Source organism: Balaenoptera physalus, assembly GCF_965194825.1.
Source record: "Balaenoptera physalus genome assembly, chromosome: 17".
Classification (NCBI taxonomy): Eukaryota; Metazoa; Chordata; class Mammalia; order Artiodactyla; family Balaenopteridae; genus Balaenoptera; species Balaenoptera physalus.
The window spans coordinates 25,302,123-25,325,354 of record NC_138895.1 but is presented as its reverse complement, the minus strand read 5'-3'; the positions used below and the strand labels follow the sequence as shown (position 1 = coordinate 25,325,354).

General features: G+C 36.7%; 1 protein-coding gene across 1 annotated transcript in view; it reads left to right on the top strand.

The window, feature by feature from the left end:
* Positions 1-838: 838 nt before the first annotated feature.
* The window catches only part of LOC309646730 (fatty acid-binding protein 12-like), a 45,522-nt gene continuing 23,128 nt past the window's right edge, over positions 839-23,232 (top strand). The window contains 6 exon segments of the mRNA XM_082433315.1: positions 839-2,530; positions 3,005-3,089; positions 3,583-3,663; positions 5,652-5,753; positions 7,430-7,459; positions 7,463-11,842. Of these exon segments, the coding sequence (XP_082289441.1) occupies positions 2,391-2,530; positions 3,005-3,089; positions 3,583-3,663; positions 5,652-5,753; positions 7,430-7,459; positions 7,463-7,504 (480 nt within the window). The 5' untranslated portion in view covers positions 839-2,390 and the 3' untranslated portion in view covers positions 7,505-11,842.

Sequence of the window (23,232 nt, the reverse complement as noted above, 5' to 3'; positions counted from 1 at the left end):
TGGGTTCTGTCAGACCCGCAGAGTCATAAATTCAGGCAGACCCAGCAGCAATCCAACATGAGATAGAGATTGTGCAACTGGGTTCGAGGCTAAGCAAGACCAGAAGACATGAGGTAACTGCATGAGCAGGTAGCCCAGACCATGTCACCCACCACAGGAGTACCAGCACCCACCCCCTCAGATCGTTCCTAGAACTGGGGGGGGGGGGGGTGAGGGGTGTCTCGTGTGACCAGCTGAAGCAGTGGGAGAAGCCTGGACATCTGTTATGGATAGCTCAGCTCAGCGAGTGGATGCAGGCTGAAAGTGAGCAGTGGTTTGATTATACTCAGGTTGGGAGGGTACTTGAAAACCAGTGGTGAGAAAAATCGTCCCCATGGACAAAGCTCAGAGTGGTGCTCCTGTGACTAATTTTGTGTGGACGGAGCAGTGGCCTGAGATGAGAATATACACATCCTCGTGGGTAGAGGGAATACAGTCTGATAGGCTGGTCAGGGGTTTGAAGGAAAAGGACTAAAAAATTGGAGACAAAGAAGTTTGGCATAAAGGAATATGGATGTACTTACAGGAAAGGGGATAATGTGTAAAGATCTTTAATACACATATTAATGGACACCAGAAAGCCTTCATCAGAGAAGAGGCAGGAACAACCAATCAGACGCATGACTAGGCCAGTGTACATTGGCCGGTCTTTGAACTGACACAGTGATCACAGGAACGGAGGGACCACGGGGGCAGATTTAGAGGCTGTGCCTGGGCTCTGGTCCATCGACATCTTTGAATGCCTAACCTGCCAGCAATGGACACAAACGCTGAGCTCCCAAAGTGACTTCTTTGAGGAGATGATTTTCTATAGGTGATTTTCCTTATGTTAGGGGATCAATGTGCATCCAACATATGAGGCAACAGAGTGGACATTTTCTTGAAAAATCCAAGGAATGTTAACATCTTTGGTGCCTAATTTTAATCTCATTAGCACCTTCATAGGTGAGTCATTTCCTGGAGTCAGCCTCATGCCTATTCAATTGAGTGGGCATAACTTTACAAATTGTACACATTAATGTAAAAAAAAAAATCATAACGTTGAACTGCCTAACACAGGAAAGGAAGAAAAACAGAAACAAACTATAGTATCTTTTCCAATTCTAGTTAGGACATTAAATCAACGGTGTCTGCAAAATTGTTTAGCCTCATATTAGGTGTATAATCCTAGTTGTTCCATAAATGTTTGTTGAATACTTTTTGGTAAGACCATTGGCCTGGATTAGTGTCTTTGCGGATATTTAGATAGTGGAAATATAACATTTTAATGGGAATTGTTATAGAACGTTGTATTTCCTTTCCTGTCTTAAAAAGATTTTAATTAATTTCACTTTTTCTTAATAACTCTGTGTCAGAATATGGACATCAAGCACTGCCTAGAATTAACAATGATGTCCTTGGGGCTGATGGTATGTGTAAGGCTGTGCTTGTCTTGTAAGTTATCCTTTAGAGACTCCTCTTCTCTAGTTGGTGTATTTACTATTATATTTCATTTCCTTTGTTCTGATTCCTTACAGATATCCATGGACATCAAAGTGTTACAGTCAAGGTTGAAAGGAGCAGAATTTCGCCTAGATTAAGGGGGATTTACTAAGAAGATATTTGGTGTTCCCATGGCAATGACGACTATCTAAGCTTATGCGAAATTGAGCTGGCATATGGAAAAGCATCAATAACAAGTCTTTGTGTGTTTGTGTATATAACACAATCTCTTTGCTTCTTTTTATTTTATTTTTTATTTTTAATTGAAGTATAGTTGCTGTATTTCCTTCCTTTTTTCTCTGCTTCATTCTCTTGCTCAATATGTACATGACTTAAAATGACTGTTCTAGCCCTGACTAAACTTAGCTTTTTGGTTCAAATGCCAAATGCCATCTATGAAGTCTCTCTGGTTTTTAGTTCAAAGTATCAAAACTGAGAATATGATAAGCTCGCTAAACAGCTGATAAATTGGCTTTTTTTCCAGATCATTCTTGCTCAGAGAAAGAGAGAGAAAGAGCTGGAGCTTAGGGGTCCTATGGCATAAACACAGCTGCCTAGGTTTATCCCTTACACATTGCTCTGTGTGTGCAGCAGTTCTTAGGGAAGGAACTAGAGAGAATTTGTAACATCCAGGTTTGATCCTAAATTAGAGAGGGAAAAGTTATATCTAGTCCTGCTGAAATCTGTACCATGTTCCATTTTCATCCTGACTTACTTACATTTGAGACAGCTTTCCAACTTTGGATGGTTTGATGGGAAGATGACAAGGATTAGGGTGTCTTATTTTTTTCCCTGACTTTTCTGCACTATCTACCAGAATTGTATTAAAAACAGGTTCCAACACTATTTCAGGGAACATACTCATTCATATGATGCTATTTTTCTTTAAAGTCAACTTAGGCAGAATGGTTGGTCAGTTCCAGGGAACATGGAAACCCATTCCTTGTGAAAATTTTGAAGACTATATGAAAGAACTGGGTGAGCCATATTTACTTGCATATCATAGCCAGTAAAAATGGGAGCTTTGATAGCAGAGAACTTGCTCTGTGTGAACCCCTCCCTTCAGTTTTTCACACAGAAACAATAAATATTAATTTAGCACCTAGATACAGTTCTGTGTAAAACTGGTTGAAATTGACATAACCCCTCCTCTCATATATTGACCATGGATTTACATAGATAAAACGTGCATGTGCCATATACTAAATGGCAAATGATTTCAATAAATGATTTTAAACAAAAAGTCACAATTATTTAAAAAAATGATCATTTTGCAAACATTTGCTCTAAATTTTCTGAGGATTTGCAGAATAGATCTTGTGTTCCAGTTTCTGATGGCTGCTGGCATTCCTTGGCATGTGGCCACAACACTTCAGTCTTTGCTCCTATTGTCACATTTTCTCCTCTTCTGTAGTTTAATATCCCTCTTCCTCTTCTTACAAGGAAAATTTCTTCTTATACAGAAATTTGTGACTATATTTAGGGTCCACCTGGATAATCCAAGGTTATCTCCCTATTTCAAGATCCTTAAATTAGCCATATTTGCAAAACCCCCTTCGGCATATAAAGTAACATTCACCGGTTCCAGGGACTAGGACGTGAGTATCTTTGGGAACAATTTTCCAACCTGTCACATCTTGCCATCATGTTTCACAATATGAATTCCATGAACCATGTTACAGTGTCTCCCCAATGTATCTTCTCTTAGAAATTTAACTTAAGTATTGAAGTATATGTAATACTATTTCCATAGAATATACTCCTACATGTACTGCACAAAGTTGTGTGTGCAATGATGTTCACTATAGCATTATTTGTAATACCAAAAAAAAGGAAACAACAAAATGCCCATCAATAAGGGGACAGATAAATAAATATTAGTATTAGTATGTATAGAATTTTTAATAGTGGTAATGGTTGTATAACATCGTGAATGTACTTAATGTCATTTAATTGTACACTTTAAAATGGTTAGAATGGTAAATTTTATGTTATATGTATTTTACCACAGTAAAAATACATAATAGAAAAAACAAACATGTGAACATGTAAGAATGTAAGGGAAGAAATAAAGATCTGGAAGAATCCTTTAAACTGGGAGAAGAGTTTGAGGAAACCACACCAGGTGGCCATAAAACTAAGGTGAGACCTTCAACACTCTTTCAGATAAATTTCATAAGAGTGTTAATTTTGAAATCATCCCAAGTAAGTAAGCAGTTATAGCAAACATATCTAAAGTCTGTGTTAGATTAATTTGGGGCTTAAGCTTAGGTCTGAGGATCTCAAATTTTAATACACACATAAATCTCTCAGGATGTTTGTAAAAAATACCTACTTCTAGGTCTCATCCCAGAGGCTCTGATATCTGGGGCCAGTACCTGAAAACTGTATTTTTAACAATTCTGATGCAGATGCTTAGCAGAACACATTTTGAGAATTATTTCTTTAGATTGTTCTCTCAGAAACAGAACGTCTACCTTTCTATTTTGCAGCAGTTTTCCACACATAGAATTACAATGAATAAAACTTGTATTAGCCAGTATAGGTGAGGTCATATCAATCACAGTAACAAATTATCCACAAGTTCTCAGTGGCTTACACATTTGGAGTTCTAACTCATAGTACATATTCAGTGTTGTGGTGGAGTTGGGGAAGTTTCTGTGTGGGGGGGAGAAGGTGGCAAGAAATGGAGGCATATGGTACTTGCCCCTTTTAATTTCTCCAGGGCCCAAGCCAAAGGAGGTTCAACTATCTTTTAGTTGGACCATCTGAAGTTTGTGTTCTCAGTCAACAAGATAGAGAAAGACACACTGGGCTTTTTATTGCCTCAGCCTGGAAGTGACACACACAGTTTCACTCATCTTATGGGCTCCAAATTGAATACACGATTTATATTACACTATTTATATTTTTTTGTTTATTGTCTGTTCCCCCAAACTAGAATGTAAGATCTTCAAAGAAAGGATTTCTTGTCTGTTCTGTTTTACAGAACCCACTGTTTGTTACATAATGTTTGCTCGATAAATATTTATCATTTGAATGAATACACTCAATAGAGGATTGTTAAACAATATGGAGGGTGAGGTCCTGACAAAAGGAACTGAATACCACATTATCAGATAGTTCTTAAATAATATGAGACTTCAAATTCCTGTATAATATCAAATGGAAGAAGAATTTTGACCAAAAATGTTTAATAAAGATGCCTATAGTAAATTAAAAATCTACTAGAATAAAAAGGCTGAAAAATATAGGAGAGCAGAAAGAAAATTTGGTGACCATCATTATCTCTGTCACGGGACAGACTGTAAATAATTTTGTAGAAGGCCCAACTTGGTAGATGTGTAAACTCTGAGATGTGTGTTTCCCGATGATTATATACTATGGTATTGCACTAGAGTAGAGTTTAATCATAGATATCTCTAAACTTTGTGGAACAAGATGCAGACTCTGGCTCAGAACTACTTGAGTGTGAATCCCACCTCTGCCACCAATCAACCATGTGACTTTGGGCAAGTCACAGACTCTTGCTGACTCAGTCTTTTCATTTGCAGAAGGGGATTATTATAGTACTTATGTCATAAAATTGTTGTGAGGATTACATGGGTTAATATATTAATACTCTTGAAGAATGCCTCACACAATAAATAGGGCTACATAAGTGGTAGTTACTGTTGTTGTGATTATTATTATTATTATTTTTATTGTGTTGGCCAAAAAGTTCGTTCGAGTTTTTCCATAAGCTGTTACGGAATATATTGTTGAGGTAAGAAGAGGAAATGTGATCTTACAGTAGGGGTTTGAATTAGCTTCATGTGCATTTTTAAGGTTGAAACTTACCTGTGATTCTTTATGCAGAAAGATAATACTTGGCCTATACAATAAACTATTTTAAAAAATCTTTACTTACTCAAGATATTTTGTTTTCACTCTTATAAAACTTCTTCTATCCCCAGAAAAATCAGCCAACAAATTTATTGTTGACAGAGTCTTAAAATAAATGGAATTGTAAACACCATTCTAAAGCTACCTGAGAGTATCACAACAGCTGAAAAGAATTTGGCACCTGATAAAATTTTAGAGTTCAAATATGACAGTCTGAGCTGAATTTGGTCTTGCCTGTTTTTCAGAGTACGGTAACCTTAGATGATGACTCTTTGATTCAGGTTCAGGACTGGGTTGGGAAAGAGACCACCATCAGGAGGGAGCTAGTAGATAAGAAAATGGTGGGGGTGAGTGAGCTGTTTCTCATTATTTTTTTCACCTACTCCAACACCTATATGTAAAATCACTCAGATAGTTTGTTCTAAAACAGTGGTAGTGAATGTAATTTTTCTTTTCCTCTTGCTTTATAAGAATGGGAGAGGGGGAATGTTGGCAGATAAATGTATGATCATAAAGATTATAAAATGTGCAAGGATTGAGAAAATAAAAAACTAGAGAGAATTTTAAAAATTGTCTTGCCTAATTCTTTGATTGGCGTGGAAGCGAAAACAAGCATGTATTTGTGCAAGAAAGATTTCAACAGGGACTGAGAGTTGTTGCTGATCCTCTGCGCCACACCAGGATGAATTTCGTAGCGTTTTCCAGATCAACACCAACCAAAAGCATGAAAAGGAAATTTAAACTAGGGAAGCAAAGCTTACGTGTTGTCTGTTTGATGTCTGGATCAATTGACACAAATAAAAACTAACATTTATGTGGCTACGATGTCGCCATGTTTTCATGTATTATTTACCCAATTTTCATAATAGTCCTGTCAAATAAGATTATTTAGCCCATTTAACAGGTGAGAAAATTAAGAGTCAGACACTGACTTACCTAAGGATATTTGGCCAGGAAAATGTGGTGGTGGTGGGATTAAAATCCACGTTGGCTTAATTCCAAAGTCTATACTTTTTTGAGTCTATCCTGCTCCCTCTCAGGACGGCTTCCCAGGTCATCTTTCTCACTTGTACAAAGTGGAGGGAAATACGTCCATGATTCTTCTCTTCCCAAACCCCACCTCCACCAAAATGAATAAAATAATTTTGGACATAATATAAAATAGTTCTTTCTAAGGGAATATGCAAGAATTGTGTGAAGTTAAAAAAAAAAATCTATCCTCATTTCTTAACATAAGAATATTTTTCTTTCAACAATGAAGAGTACATTTCATTATAAAGTAAGAAGTGGAAGACTAAGGATAATTGATTTTATTGATGACATTAATCACTAAACAGATAGGTTTTATAGCTCATTAGAAAAAATACTAGATTCAGAATCCGAAGACATGGATTTCCATATCTGCCTTCAGTACTTATGTGACTTTGGAAAAGTCGTTCATCCTTTCCAAGATTCAGCTTTCAAAATGTAGAAAATGTTTTCTTTTTTTTTTTTTTTTCTTTTGGAGAGAATTAAATACCATCATGTACATATCAATGTTCTGAAAACCATGAAATACTGTATTGATGTAAATTATTATTTGAAAAATATAGAGTATGTAAAACTCTACAAAAATGCCTCAGTGTAGGCATTTAAAAATGTTTTAATGGAGATTTCAAATTCCTATAAATATGCTTTTTTATATATATAATATACAAATATATATATATATACACACACACATTTATATACCATATGTCATGTGTAACATATATATGATTTGCCATGTATATACATATATATATACTCTTACTCTAAGTAGAATGTTACTTTATCACAAGTAAAATATTCTGTTTCATTAGTGCCAAATCTCATATATGTATATATGGCAAAATCCTCAGCCAATACTTATGATTTATGGTTGTCTATAAAGATCTCTTTTCCAGATTTTTAAGGAATGTATGGATGGATAGTAGTTTATATTTTTCTAAATGCCAATTTCACCAACAGTACTGAAATGTCTTATCCTTTGTTTGCCTTCTAGGAAAGTGCTGTGAACAATGTTGTCTGCACTTGAACATATGAGAGAGTACAAACAAACTCAGTCTCAAACTCTTAGGCACTCTCAAACTGTGATCCAAACTGCCGAGGCTGTTTAAATAAAAATATTATGACTGCTAATATGAGAGAACCTTTGCACAAACATCAACAATTTTGTTTGCCCTGTCGAATATGTCTGTGTCTAATAGTACCTTGGCATTGGCAGCTATGAGAAACCAGGAGGATACATCCTATTTAAATCAGGGCTGCTATAATATATTCGGGCAGACACTTCATGCTGATTTTTTTTTCTCATTGGACATGTGTTAATCTTTTAAATTCAACATGATCTGAACTATATTGTGAAAATAATACTAATTTTTAAATAAACTAGTTGGGACATAGTGTAACTCACAGGTTATATCTCAGCTGTATGTGGAAGGGTAATAAACAGGTTTGGAACCAGAGAAATAACTGATAATCTAATATAATACCAAACTATTTTTACAGAAAACACGATAGTCACTACCTCCATCATTGAAAACCAACACGAAGGAAAATATTCTATTTTATTAGCAGCAAATAAAATAGGCCAGAGAGAGATTTTAGAAACCATGTGGACTCATCCTTTATCTTGTAGATAGAGAAACAGGCCCAAATTGATAAATTATACATGTCACTATCACCCCAATGGTTTCAGGAAGAACTGGAAATAAGAATCCATGTTTCCTAATTATTTACCTCACAGTCATAATAAAGGGAATTTAGGTAGAAACAGGTTCACAGTGTATAGTTATGAATCAAATACACTACATCAAACTAAGGAATACACAAGCTTCCCTTCGTCTTAAAATGTGTGGCAGGATGCCACAGCTAAGTCCAGGTGAGGACGTGGGGTCTGACCATTTGAACTCGTGGCCTGTCACTACTTATTTGCCTGCATTGATCTATACGTGATGGCACTCCGGAGAAGTGAGAAAAGTGCTTGCTTATTGTGGGTGTACTGAAATGATGCAGAAGACAATGCAAGGCATAGAAAAACATTCTCTGAGCTTCCTGGACTGGACAGAGGAAGGAGTCCAGACAGAGGCTGAAAGAGTGGTTCCCCTGGGGCCGGGTAGGTTGTGAAGGTGGGTGGCTCTGTGGCAGGGCCCAGGTAACAGCTTGCTGCACAGACATGGGAAAGAGCCTTCTCCCCATTGGAAAGGAATCCAGCACCGCTCTGACACCTCAAGGGTCAGTGGCTATGGGACCTTCACGAACAGTGCTTCTGTCTTTGGTATGAGGGTTCCTTGTCTGCATTAGCAAGGGGTAGTCTCACAGGCAGTAGGAGCCCATGCAGGAAGCCTTGAGGTGAAGCGATAGGTATCAGGTACAAGCAGAACACAGGACACACTGATGACTCCCAGGCATTTGGATATGGATGTTAATATGATTTTATTTGTCAACAATCTGATGAAGTCTACAGACTTTAGGGTACTCCAAACACACACACACACACACACACACACACACACACACACACACATACAAATACAACTGAAGCAAGCATAATTTTTCAGGGGAGGTTAACAGCCCACCTTCTTCTCATCCCTTCACCTGACTGAAAATCATTAAAATAGAAGGCCACTCACACTGGCTAATGGACATGGAATATCCCTCAGGTATGGTTGGGCAATCCATGCAAAACCAAATCCGTCAAGACTACCACTGCTCTAAGGTGATGTTGTAATTCAGGATTTATTGCACATTCCAGGCATTGCGTGAGAACTGGTGATGGAAGGAGAGCTAAGTCGTGTTCACTGTCCTTGATTGACTCGGAAGAAAAGGGATCTGTTGGAAAGTATCATATCAGGCACGCTAACCTCAGGGAATTTATCAATATAAATACAGATGGTTCATGATTTTTCACCTTTCAGTGGTGTGAAAGAGATACACATTCAGTAGAAACCGTACTTCAAATTTTGAATTTTGATCTTTTCCCCAGGCTAGTGATATGCATTTTGATACTCTCTCATGTTGATAGGCAGGGCAGCGAGCCTCATCTCTGTCAGCCACGGGATCAAGAGGGGAAACAACCAATATATTTACAACCCTCTGTACCCACACAACCATTCTGTTTTTCACTTTCAATACAGTATTCAATAAATTACACGAGATATTCCATACTTTATTATAAAATGGGCTTTATGTTAGATGAATTTGCCCAACTATAAGCTAATGTAAGTGTTCTGAGCACATTTAAGGTAGGCTAGGCTAAGTTATGATGTTTGGTAAGGTAGATGTATTCAGTGCATTTTTGACATGATGTTTTTGACTTTTGATGAGTTTACCAGCATGTAACCCTATCATAAGTCAAGGAAGGTCTGTAACAGATTATAACACAAATGTTTCCACCTAGAAAAAGGAAGATCTAATACCACTTTCTTGGTGAAAAACTTTCTTGCTCAGGGGGAAAGAATATTAACAATAGGGTGGCAGGAGCAGCAAGGATGAGGACAGCAGTCTTGGTGGGAGAAGAACAGGTAGACCCTGTGTCCTCCTTTACTTCTGTCCTAGGGAGGGCAGCCTTCTGTGCTGCAGCCTCAGAGCAGTTTGCACAAATTCAGTTCAAGTCAATGATCATTATTCAGGATATTTAGGGAATGTGGAGTTATTCCTTGAGAGGCATAATCTGACCTGTACTTCCTAAGCTGGGAAAGGTTTTTAAAAAATCAAAACTTAAAAAAAAAATATTTAAGTTTTTTAAAAAAATGGATTTAAAAAAAAAATCATACTCTTTGATTCAGATTTGGCCAAAATATTACTAGAACAGAAATCAGAAAACCACTGACTACAGAAAAGGAGGATATTTAGGTCTTACTTAAACAGTGGAATTAACAAATGTTGAATATTTTCTATCTGGTAAATATGTTTGGGAAAATTATGTTCCATTTGAATAATTCAGTGGACAATAATCTGAGATGGAAAATAGAATAACAATAATAATAGCAGACTGTTTTTTCAGTAGTTATTAATTGCCAGACACCGTGTTTAGCACTTTCTGTGCAAACCTCATCTTCTTTCTCTTCTGTGAAGTATTAACAAAAGTATAAACTAAAACTCAGGGAGGTTAAATATTTTGCCTGAAGTTCCTCAGCTCATCAATACCATGGTCAAAGTTCAAAGCTAGGTGTCTGTGGCTCCAAGTCTATGTTCTTTAACCATGATGCCAGAATGCCTCTCCCAGAAATCAAGATGAAATTATTAGAGTTTCTTTTAGAGTCTTTCCATGTAAAAATAAGATAAATAAATGCATAGTTAAAACCATTAACCTGAACTTGTAAAGCCTGAGAAACCTACCCTACCTAAACTCTCATGCCCTCAATGTTTTAAAAAGATTACCTTTTGGAATCTTCAGCTTTTGGAGCTGAAGATTTAAGAAGCAAAACAGCCAAACCATGACTAATCTATCACCTGTATGGGGCAGATTTGTCAGAAAATTCTTGCTCAATGTACTAAAGAAAAGGAATAAAATCTAAGAGTCTGAGACCAGAGGAGCTGACTAAGAGAAATGGAAGGTCTAGTAAGTTTTAGCTTAGCATTTGTAGATGAGAAGTATGTTTAAGTATCAGTGGAGAATATTGTTACATGTTATGAATTTGGGAAATTTTCACATTTACACAGTGTAGAGAAGTCATGGAAAGATGCTTCCAGCACTAAGCAGGGCTCTGAGGCTCATAAAATAGAATTTGTCATTTAAGAGACTGGGGAACCGAGGTGCCGTTGACAACAGAGGTGACCTGGTCTTGTCTGTGGTTGTCCCAGATCTGACTGCCCTCTGGAGTGTGGTGTGGATTTGCTCTTAGCAATCGCTATAGACCGTTTGGAATCCTATAGACAAAATGAAAGGAAAACTAAAGTCACTAGTCTAAACCTGCTCTGAGCAGAATTGTTGATGAGATTGACATTTAATAAAATGAATATACTGAATCCAGTCCAGCACCAGATGCAAACATGACTCTTGCTGACAGAAAGAGACTCATTTAAGCCTTATGGCAAAGAATTATACCTTCCTTATTTTGTGATATGAGCACTTCTTTGCATACCCTGCAAAACTTATTGATCTAATTTTGGTCATGGGCAGTTTTCAAACACTTTTTTAAATTGACAGTTTTGCCAAATAAATTGTATGCAGAGCCCTAATGTGTACAACAGATCAATGCCAAACCCTTCTGCGTGTGCAGGCAGTCCCAGAATCCCATGCATGATTCCATTTGCCTTTCCCATGTTCCAGGAAGGCTCTAGAGGACACCTTTAACTCACTTCCTGTCTGCTGATAGCCACCTTCATGAGAGACCCATGGGGTTGGGACCCAGATTTCTGAGGAGGAGACTCCAGATGGCTGGGGCTGGCTTCTCTGATGTGGTGAAATGAGGTTGGTTCTGAGAGGGTTGGAAAACTGAACTGAAAACAGTTGCAGCTACTGGAACCTACTGCTGCTGGCGGTCTGAAGGAATATTGCTGGGGTCGTGCTGATAGGAACAAAAAACATGACATTTGAGTAAAGCTATGAGGAAGTTAGGGAATGAGCCAGTCATTTAAGCAGATCAATCAGGAAGTTGAAACCATATTCCAAGCATGTGATGATGTGACTTGCAATGGGGACGGCAAGAAGTCGTGGGATTTGGGATTTAGTTCTAGAGTTACTGATGGGTTGAATTTGAAAGAAGGAGAGAGCTAAGGGTGATTTAAAACTTTTTGGTCTTAGATTTTAGAGAGATACATGTTATTAAGTGACATTACATCTAAGCTATGCTATACAATTGTCTGATTTTATAAATTCACTGGAAAACTGAACAGGGTATGAAAATCAACTAAACTGGCTAGTTTATTTATTTAGAAAATATTAGAGACATTCTTCTTGGCCAAGATGGAGTAGCAAGGGTCAGAATTACTTACCACCTGAAACAATAGAAAACCACACACATTATATGAAACAGTGGTTTTTAAGACACAGGACTTCAGAAAAATAGAACAGTAATCCCTAAGAGAAGGGAAACAATAAGGTGAACTCATTCACTGCCCCAGCCTGTTCATATACTCAGGGGGTACCAACACCAGCTCAGCAGCATGACCTCTACTCAGAAGTCTGAATCTCAGCTTCATGGGACACCTCCTCAAACCTTTTAAATTGTAAAACCCCAGTCTTCTTCCTTTGCTCCTGCAGCTATAGGGGTAGAAGCTAAATCCTGCTGTTGACTATCTCTGTGTTATCTCTGTGTGACTCTTTTAGTTCTCTACTACCAGCTTCAACAATTCCTTATCTTAAAATCTCTCTGCTGTGTGATTTCTACTTGTTCTGACTGGTATAGAATGCCTACTATGTGTCAAGCGATATACTAGGTCATTTATACTTAAGTCTTAGAGAAGTTAAGTAATTTCCCCAAGATTATGGAGATGCTAATGGCACATCCAGGATTCAAGTCTACCTCATTGTAAAGGTTTTGTTCTAAATCACTAAGTAACACTGCAGCTGGATAAAAGGCTTTGAAAGTAAGGTAAGGCTTTCGGCATTACTTCTGAGATTGTGCCTAAGCCAGGATTATTTCTAATTATGTGTTACTTTTTACTTCAAAAGATGTTGAAGGCTAGAAAAGGTTAGAGAAGGAACGGAAGAATAACTTAATCTCAATAATTCTATAACTATTATTTCAATGCCTATAGTAAAGTATTGGGACTTTCTGTTTATTTTTTGGCAATGGTAACCCTTGAATACCAAGCACAAATTTATCAAATGTGAAACTTAGGAGCTCTTACATGCAAGATGTAATATCTTGTGTTTGGCAATCTTTATTTTATCTTTTCCCTTGAGGAGAGTCTAAAATGTGTTTCAAAATAGTAAAGTCCTGGTAAGCCCCCAGCTTGCAATAGAACAGTTCAGGTCAGCACAATTTTCAGTCTAGATTCCAGCTCCTTTCTTCCCTTGCAGTACTACCCTTCATTTTTGGTTCATTTGTTTGTTTCCTAGAGAGTTACCATTTCCTGTACAAATGTAGGAATACAGAGAGGCAGCATGTTGTTCGGATGGCTATCAGCATCTCAAGTCTCTATTCCCAGCACCCACCTCCATTCCCACTACTTAAGGATTGGCAAAGAGAAAAAGATATGCCCTCTCCTACCTTAGGACCTCGAATACATGTTCTTAAAGAACAATGTTATAAAGATGGAGATATGAATTATCTAAATGAACTTGTATTCATACTATACTACATGTGCAGATTAGATAAAAAGAAAATTTGAGACTTTACTTCTAGCCATGGTGTGGTGACAAGGATCTGGACTTACCTTTGCACCATAAATGGCTAGAATACTGGACAAAGTATATGAGGCAGCTATTTTTATATATTGAATTTACAGGAAATACAGGGTCATGATGTTTTAGAGAAGGTAAACACTTGAGGGGAAATCCCACCATTGTCCCAGTCTTCTGCCTGGGGACACTTCCCCAATGGGAGTGCATGGAGGGGAATCACAAAAAGAGTACAGTGGTCTCACTGAGTTGAGAAGACAGAGATGGGAAGGTAGGGAGTTTGAGGCAGCTGGAAGATGTGGGGCAGGGTTCTGGTGAGGAAAGATTTACAGAAAAAAAGGGCTCTAGAAATCTGCTTTAAAGTTCTTCTTCATTCTTGGCAAAATCCTCAGCTGCTCATGCATAGAATAAAACTTCAGAGGCCAGGGAAAGAATGACCAGAGGGTTGTAAACTGACAACTCACAGAGCTCACCCAGGGCAGGGAGTTGTTTAAGCTCTTGCCAGAATGGAGATTTTTGGTATTCAATTATGGGTCAGAGAGACCCCAGAAAGGTCTTCTCCTGGTACTAGAGCTAAACTATCCCCAGAATACAGGTGAGGTTAGACCCACCTTAACAAAGGTTAAAAAAATCCTTGGAAGGATTAAGCTGATCTGCCAGTAACTTAAATTTCTGTGAGAACAAAGATCAATACTCTTTGAAGGAAAACAACATTCAGATACTCAACAATGTTACATTCATTATGTCCATGCATCCAATCAAAAATTATTAAACACAACAAGAAAAAGGGATGGAAAATGAGATCCATAGTGAGGAAAAAAAATCTGTCAGTAGTAACAGACCCAGAGATAACAGAGATGAGGCAACTAGCAGACACAGAATTTAAGATTGCTTTAAAACATATTAATACTGGCATACCTTGGAGATATTGTGGGTTTGCTTCCAGATCACCACAATAAAGAAAATATCTCAATAAAGTGAGTCACACACTTTTCTTCATTTCCTAATGCATAAAAAATTTAAATTTACACTATACGATAGTCTAGTAAGTGTGCAATAGCATATGCCTAAGAAAACAATGCACATACCTTAATTAAAAAAATAATGTCATTGAAAAAAGGCTCCAATAGATTTTCTCAATGAAGGATTGCCATAAAACTTTAATTTGTAAAAACAGAAAGTACAGTATCTGCAAAGTGCAATAAAGCAAAGCACAATAAAATGAGGTATGCCTGTATGCTGAAATGCTAAATGATTTAATGAAAACCTGAGCATAATGAGGAGATAAATGGAAAATAAAGCTTCTGACAATGAAAAGTACAACATCTGAAATTAACATTTGCAGGATAGTTTAAGAACAGTTTAGAAACTGCAGAAGAAAAACTTAGTGAACTTGAAGACATAGCAATAGAATCTATCCAGATTGAAGCATGGAGAGACATGAAGACTGGAAACTGCTTTTGGCTACAGAGAGATCCCAAGTTTAAACACCTTTCAGGAAGGAGGAGCAGCCACAATCCAATGACTGTTTGATATAAGGGTACAGTCATGCCAGGATGGGATCACAGCTGTGAGTCTTTAGAAGTCTACACCCCTGAAGCTGGGATGGATGTATGCCTCAGTCCTAAAAGGGGGATAAAGCATACCTTTTATTTTAAACAATCTTAGAATTGACTATGGAGGAGTACAAAAAAACTCTGATTTATGCAAATCCATTATGTGAAAAACCACGTAAAAATACACAATGGTCTTCTATGCTTATTTTCCACAAAAAGGCTTCCTCTGAATGCTCAAAATATTTTTAAAATTGATTTTTATTGGAGTACAGTTGATTTAAAATGCTGTGTTAGTTTCTGCTGTATGGCAAAGTGAATCAGTTATACATATACATGCATCCACTTTTTTAGATTCTATTCCCATATAGGTCATTACAGAGTATTGAGTAGAGTTCCCTGTACTACATGGAAGGTCTTTTTTTTTTTTCTTTGTTTATTTTTTATACAGCAGGTTCTTATTTGTTACCTATTTTATACCTATTAGTGTATATATGTCAATTCCAACCTCCCAATTTATCCCACTACCATCACGCCCCACTCCAGCTTTCCCCCTTTGGTGTCCATACGTTTGTTCTGTACATCTGTGTGTCCATTTCTGCCTTGCAAACCAGTTCATCTGTACCACTTTTCTAGATTCCACATATATGTGTTAATACATGATATTTGTTTTTCTCTTTCTAACTTACTTCACTCTGTATGACAGTCTCTAGGTCCATCCACGTCTCTAAAGATGACCCAATTTCATTCCTTTTTATGGCTGAGTAATATTCCATTGTATATATGTACCACATCTTCTTTATCTATTTGTCTGTCGATGGACATTCAGGTTGCGTCCATGACCTGACTATTGCAAATAGTGCTGCAGTGAACATTGGGGTGCATGTGCCTTTCTGAATAATGGTTTTCTCTGGGTATACGTCCAGCAGTGGGATTGCTGGGTCATATGGTAGTTCTATTTTTAGTTTTTTAAGGAACCTCCATACTGTTCTCCATAGTGGCTGTATCAATTTACATTCCCACCAACAGTGCAAGAGAGTTCCCTTTTCTCCACACCCTCTCCAACATTTGTTGTTTGAAGATTTTCTGATGATGCCCATTCTAACTGGTGTGATTTGCATTTCTCTAATGATTAGTGATGTTGAGCAGCTTTTCATGTGCCTCTTGGCCATCTGTATGTCTTCTTTGGAGAAATGTCTATTTAGGTCTTCTGCCCATATCTTGATTGGGTTGTTTCTTTTTTGAATATTGAGTTGCATGAGCTGTTTATATATTTTGGAGATTAATCCTTTGTCTGTTGATTCATTTGCAAATATTTTCTCCCATTCTGAGGGTTGTCTTTTCATCTTGTTTATAGTTTCCCTTGCTGTGCAAAAGCTTTTAAATTTCATTAGGTTCCATTTGTTTATTCCATTACTCTAGGAGGTGGGTCAAAAAAGATCTTGGTGTGATTTATGTCAAAGAGTGTTCTTCCTATGTTTTCCTTTAAGAGTTTAATAGTGTCTGGTCTTACATTTAGGTCTTTAATCTATTTTGAGTTTATTTTTGTGTATGGTATTAGGGAGTGTTCTAATTTCATTCTTTTATATGTAGCTGTCCAGTTTTCCCAGCACCACTTATTGAAGAGACTGTCTTTTCTCCATTGTATATCCTTGCTTCTTTTGTCATAGATTAGTTGACTATAGGTGCATGGGTTTATCTCTGGGTTTCTATCCTGTTCCATTGATCTATATTTATGTTTTTGTGCCAGTACCATATTGTCTTGATTACTGTAGCTTTGAAGTATAGTCTGAAGTCAGGGAGTCTAATTCCTCCAGCTCCATTTTTTTCCCTCAAGATTGCTTTGGTTATTCAGGGTCTTTTGTGTCTCCATACAAATTTTAAGACTTTTTGTTCTAGTTCTGTAAAAAAAAGTCATTGGTAATTTGATAGGGATTGTGTTGACTCTGTAGATTGCTTTGGGTAGTATAGTCATTTTCACAATATTGATTCTTCCAATCCACGAACATGATATATCTCTCCATCTGTTTGTGTCATCTTTGATTTCTTTCATCAGTGTCTTATACTTTTCTGAGTACAATTCTTTTACCTCCTTAGGTAGGTCTATTCCTAGATATTTTATTCTTTATGTTGCAATGGTGAATGGGATTGTTTCCTTAATTTCTCTTTCTGATGTTTCATTGTTAGTGTATAGGAATACAAGAGATTTCTGTGCATTAATTTTTTTTTTCACACACACACACTGTATTTTATTTTTACAAGAGATAAATAGACTGACACCAAGCATTGTACATGGATGACCACAACAAAAGCAACAATGATTGCAATTACCAAACATGAAACACACTCATACTATGTCATAATATTGACATTCAGTCCAGTAATCCTCCACTGTAACAGCTCCTTTACTTTGCAGTGAAAATTGATTTGTATATTCTTTGCCTCTGAGTCCTTGTGGGATTTTTTTTTTTTTTTAATTCAGACTGAAAGTCACAAAAATTATACTCATCCTCATCAGTTCACTCAGTCCCATGTAATTAATTGTTTTTTTCATCTTGATCTTTTGTTAGCACTTTTATGAGTTCATTAGTGTTTCATCAGAGTTCTGAAAATGCTTATTCATTCAGTTCAGCAGTACAGTCAGTTACCAGAAACCTGTACTTGTATTGTGCAACTTTACCAGATTCATTGATTAGCTCTAGTACTTTTCTGGTGGCATCTTTAGGATTATCTATGTATAGTATCACGTCATCTGCAAACAGTGACAGTTTTACTTTTTTCTTTTCCAATTTGTATTCCTTTTATTTCTTTTCCCTCTCTGTTTGCCATGCCTTAGAGGAAATGCTTTCAGTTTTTCACCATTGAGAATGATGTTTGCGTGGGTTTGTTGTATATGGCCTTTATTATGTTGAGGTACGTTCTCTCCAGCACTGGAGACTACAGGCTCTTTGGTGGGGCTAATGGTGAACTCTGGGAGGGCTCACGCCAAGGAGTACTTCCCAGAACGTCTGCTGCTTGTGAACTTGTCCCCACAGTGAGCCACAGCTGCCCCCCGTCTCTGCAGGGGACCCTCCAACACTAGCAGGTAGGTCTGGTTCAGTCTCCTGTGGGGTTACTGCTTCTTCCCCCTGAGTCCTGATGCACACACTACTTTGTGTGTGCCCTCCAAGAATGGAGTCTCTGTTTCCCCCAGTCCTGTCAAAGTCCTGCAATTAAATCCCGCTAGCCTTCAAAGTCCGATTCTCTGGGAATTCCTCCTCCCATTGCTGGACCCCCAGGCTGGCAAGCCTGTCGTGGGTCTCTGAACCTTCACTCCAGTGGGTGGACTTCTGTGGTATAATTGTTCTCCAGTTTGTGAGTCACCCACCGAGTGTTTATGGGATTTGATTTTATTATGATTGCGCTCCTCCTACCATCTCATTGGGGCTTCTCCTTTGTCTTTGGATGTGGGGTATCTTTTTTGATGAGTTCCAGTGTCTTCCTGTCGATGATTGTTCAGCAGTTAGCTGTGATTCTGGTGCTCTCGCAAGAGGGAGTGAGCACACGTCCTTCTACTCTGCCATCTTGAACCAATCTCCCAGAAGGTTCTTATTAGTTATCTATTTTATATTTGGTAGTGTGTGTATGTCAGTCTTAAAGTTTGTAAAATGAATTTACACATGACCATAAATTATTTAAAACAAAGCTGCTTTTCTTGATAAATAAGCTGTAAGAGAACAGGGATTTTTTTGTTATTGTTATTTTGGTTTATTGTACCCCAAGTATCTAGAATGATGCTGGGTATACTTAGAAGTGCTAAGTAAATGTTGAATGAAGGCTGAATAAATCAATAAATGAATTGAGTTCTATTACACATGAAATAGAATTTCCTATTTCTTTCCTCAAGGTGGTGCTATGTACAGTATAAATGATCAGTTAAGCAATATCATTTTTTTTCTAATATTGCCTTGATATCTGATCAGTTTCCTTTTATTATGTGTCCTTTTTGTTTTTTAAAAGGCTTCTCATCTTTCCAAACTCTTAATCTTTTAAATTTATTTTCTTTCCTGGAAGAGGCTTTACAAGATTGTCAGAGGTGTTGGCTTTCTTGTCTTTTCCTTCCACCATTTATCTCTACCAAACTGTACAAGCAAATCTCCCTTTGAACCCTTATTGAAAGATATTACATATACTGTTTCATTTCTACCTACTATGTCTATCATTTATCATAGAAGGATTTATATGAAAAACTTTGATACATTCAATGTTAAGTTTTCCATTTCTCCATCCATTGTATTTTTCTAGCTGTTTATTGTCCAGTATTTTTTTTCTTCAACTTTAAACTAACTACTCCTTTATAAAGTAATGGTTTTATTGAGATATATAGGCATAGAATAACTGCACATATTAAATTATGTAATTTGATGTGTTTTGGAATATACATACACCTGTGAAACCATCACCACAATCAAGATAATGAGCATAGCCATTGTTCTTAAGTCTCCTTGCTTCCCTTAGTAATCCCTCCCCACTCTCTCCCTCCCAACTCATCCCACAATCAAAAGGCAACCTCTGATCTGCTTTCTGTCTCTATAATTTAGTTTTTATTTTCTAGAGTTTTAAGTAAATGGAATCATACACCATTTACTCTTTTTCTTCTGGCTTCTTTCACTCATCATAAATATGTGTATCAGTCATTCATTTGTTTTTATTATTGTGTAGTATTTCATTACATGGATATACCACAATTGGTTTATTCATTCATTTTTTATGTACTCTGGGGTCCTTTTGAGCTTTTGGCTATTACAAATAAAGCTGCTGTAAACATTTGTGCCATAGACTTTTGCATGGATATTTTCATTTCCCTTGAGTAAATATCTAGGAGTGGAATTACTAAATCATATGGTAAAAGAATGCTTAACTTTTAAAGAAACTGTCAAATTATTTTCCAAAGTGGATGTACTATTTAATATTCCTATCAGCAGTGTATGAGAGTTTCAGTTTCTTCACATCCTTGCCAACACTTGGTATAATCAGTCTTTTTAATTTAGCTATTCTGATATGTGTATAATGATGACTGATCACTTTTTAAGACCAATTTCTTATGTTTAGATACATTTTCAGTTTTTTATGAATTCCCTAAAATTTTATATATACTGACATATTATCATTAGACATAAAGGAAAAAATGTATGAATGAAGAAAAATATGCCTTTTAAAAATGGAAGGAGTGTGGTTAGTTATTCTTAAAAAGATTGACTCTAGATACAATAAGATCCATGTATCTTTAGCCTTGAATAAAGGAGGGACTAGCATAGGTGTAGGAGGAATAACTTGATTGATATCATGACACCATTTCCTCATTCTCCTCTACCTCTTTGATATCTCCTTCTCTCAGGAGTCCTCAAATGACACCATTTTTTTTTTTTATTCCCTTTGGCTCTTCAAAGTTTTTCTGTCTTTTAAAACCAAGTATGGCTGGGGAAATGGCTACTTTAAGGTCACTTGACTCCTAACACTGGATGAGTTCACATCTTAAGAGTTCTTACGAGGAAGGAATGCAGATGGGTCAGATAGGGACTGAGATGTCTGGGGGCTGCAGCCTACTGATCTAACTCCCACCCTCAGGGGAGTCTCTCTTCTCTTTGCCCTCTACAAAACTGTAAAGATTCAGCTTACTCAAGTGTGCAAATTCCAGACTGAGCTCTGGGAAGCACAAAAGTGCACTATGCCCACTCCACCTCTGAGTATACACTGGCTTAGCAAAGATATTGTGACTTCTTTCACAGTATTCATGCAAAATGTATATCCCAAGCACACATTTATATTAATGCAAATATAAAACATTTCAATTAAACATAACAAATGTAAGCCAGTATTTGTAAGCTACATGAGCACAGAGAATATCTTAATTTATCATTTTTCCCTCCTCCTCTCATTCTCCCCTCTCAATGCCTGGCATGTGGTGTACATGTGTGTGGGGGGAAGGAGGGGGACATCAAAAGTAAAATCATTTAAAATGCATCACATAGTGTTTTGAAGTTAATAAGATGAGAACCAATAATTTGACAGAGTTTAGCAATGGCTGCCATGCCACCTGGGTCACCTAGATCAAGCTATCAAACATTTCTATGCCTTCATCTGTAAAACAGGGATAATGATTGTACCCAAATCATAGAGTTCTTGTGGCGATTAAACTATTTATTCTACAGAAAGCTCTTAGAACATTGCTTGGTACATAGTAAACACTAAGTAAGTATTAGATATAGTTAAGGAAGTAGACTCCAAAAATATTGTTTCTCAAAACTAAAGAAAATACAAGACAAAGGAATAGATAAATGGATATTCCAGACTCAAGCCACTGATGAAATTAAAACCTTCCCTGTCTCAAAATTAATTTTAATCACTATTAGTGGTTAATTTTGAGACAGGAAAGACTTTAATAACTTTTCAATAATATTCCTATTTTTCACTCTGTTGATCTACAGTTCCCATTAGCATTTATAACCCATTTCCTAAGAGCAGTCTTCTGCTTATGTATTGTGACTTTATTATTGAACTTGATCTATGTCCTTAGCCCTTTGTGATGTTACTATAGTTAGATACCTTGCTTTCCTCCCAACCTCTTAATGCAATTAATTCCTTCAACATAGATCTTTGTTAATTAGGACACAGATAGGCTAAAACTCTTGTAAAATGGAAACATTTATAAATCTTCTATTATCTAAATTAATGTTTCTCAATTCTGGGGTGTCTGTTAGAAATTAGAATCTCTGCAGTGGGTGAGGGCATAAACTGGGGCCCAGAATCTGCATTTTCAAAAGAGTTTGCAGTATAGATAGATATGTGTAAGCACGGTGTTGAGCGAAATAATTTTTATTAATTAGCATTATGACATTTTTGCTGCTTTTACAGAATTCTAGCATTGGAAGAGGGCTTGGAAGTTTTCTACCCCTTCTAAATTTTTTTAATCTAGAGAGGGCATCTAAATTTCCCAAATTCTCACAGTGTAAAGGGTAGAAGTAAGGCTAAAGCAGCTTGATTTCCAGTGCTCTTTACAATATATCATATTCTCCTTACCATTTTAATGTAATTTTGAGGTCAGTTTCATTATTGTTAAATCAATGTATTTTGGGAAAAATTAATATTTTTAATTTATTATTTTTCACTCTTTTGGGAACAGGAATAACACTGTTAAGTAAGAAGCAGAGTTAATTAAACATACTGACTGTAAGGAAGAAACTGAACTAAAATTCACATATTTGTATCCCTTTTTTGAATGAATAAACATGTATAAGAAAACATCACTATTATTATAGTTATCATCATCATCATTATCATCAATTCTTGGTTAAGTCACTAAATTGACTTAATTAATTAATCTCAGTCTTTGAAAACTTTAAGAGTTCTCTAAGACCCGTGAGAAATATAATTGCTGATGAAATGTCAAAATAATATCAAGTAAACTAGTTGAGTCAGAGGACACTGGGAAACGGTTTTAACCTAGTCCCATAAATGCAATTTCCCAGTCCAGGCAATTACTTACAATTCAGCAAAAATCTGAGACTATATAGTAGTTAGAAGGACTAACCCTATAAGAAAGGCAGGTGTAAGAGTGAAGATATTTTGAAGATATTCTCTCAGATTTCTCTTGATTAGAGCTACACCACCGAGCATCTACTATGGAGGGGGTTTTAGTACCAGGTAAAATCTGAGAAATGAAGGTTCAGAGTGGAAAAGACCTATTTCACTTCAATTATGATCTTTACTTCATTGATTCAGGGCCAACTTATCTATTAGTCATAGTGGCACAGATCAAATGGCTCACAATGCTTTTAGAGACCCATTAAAATTTTTAAATTTTGTTAAATCATAAGAAAAAGAATGAAGTTTTAGGGTCATAAAAGTGTTTTAAATTTTTTCTCACATCAGAAAAGAATAACATTTTTAGGGCCTTTACAATTTATTAAATTTGCCTAAAAT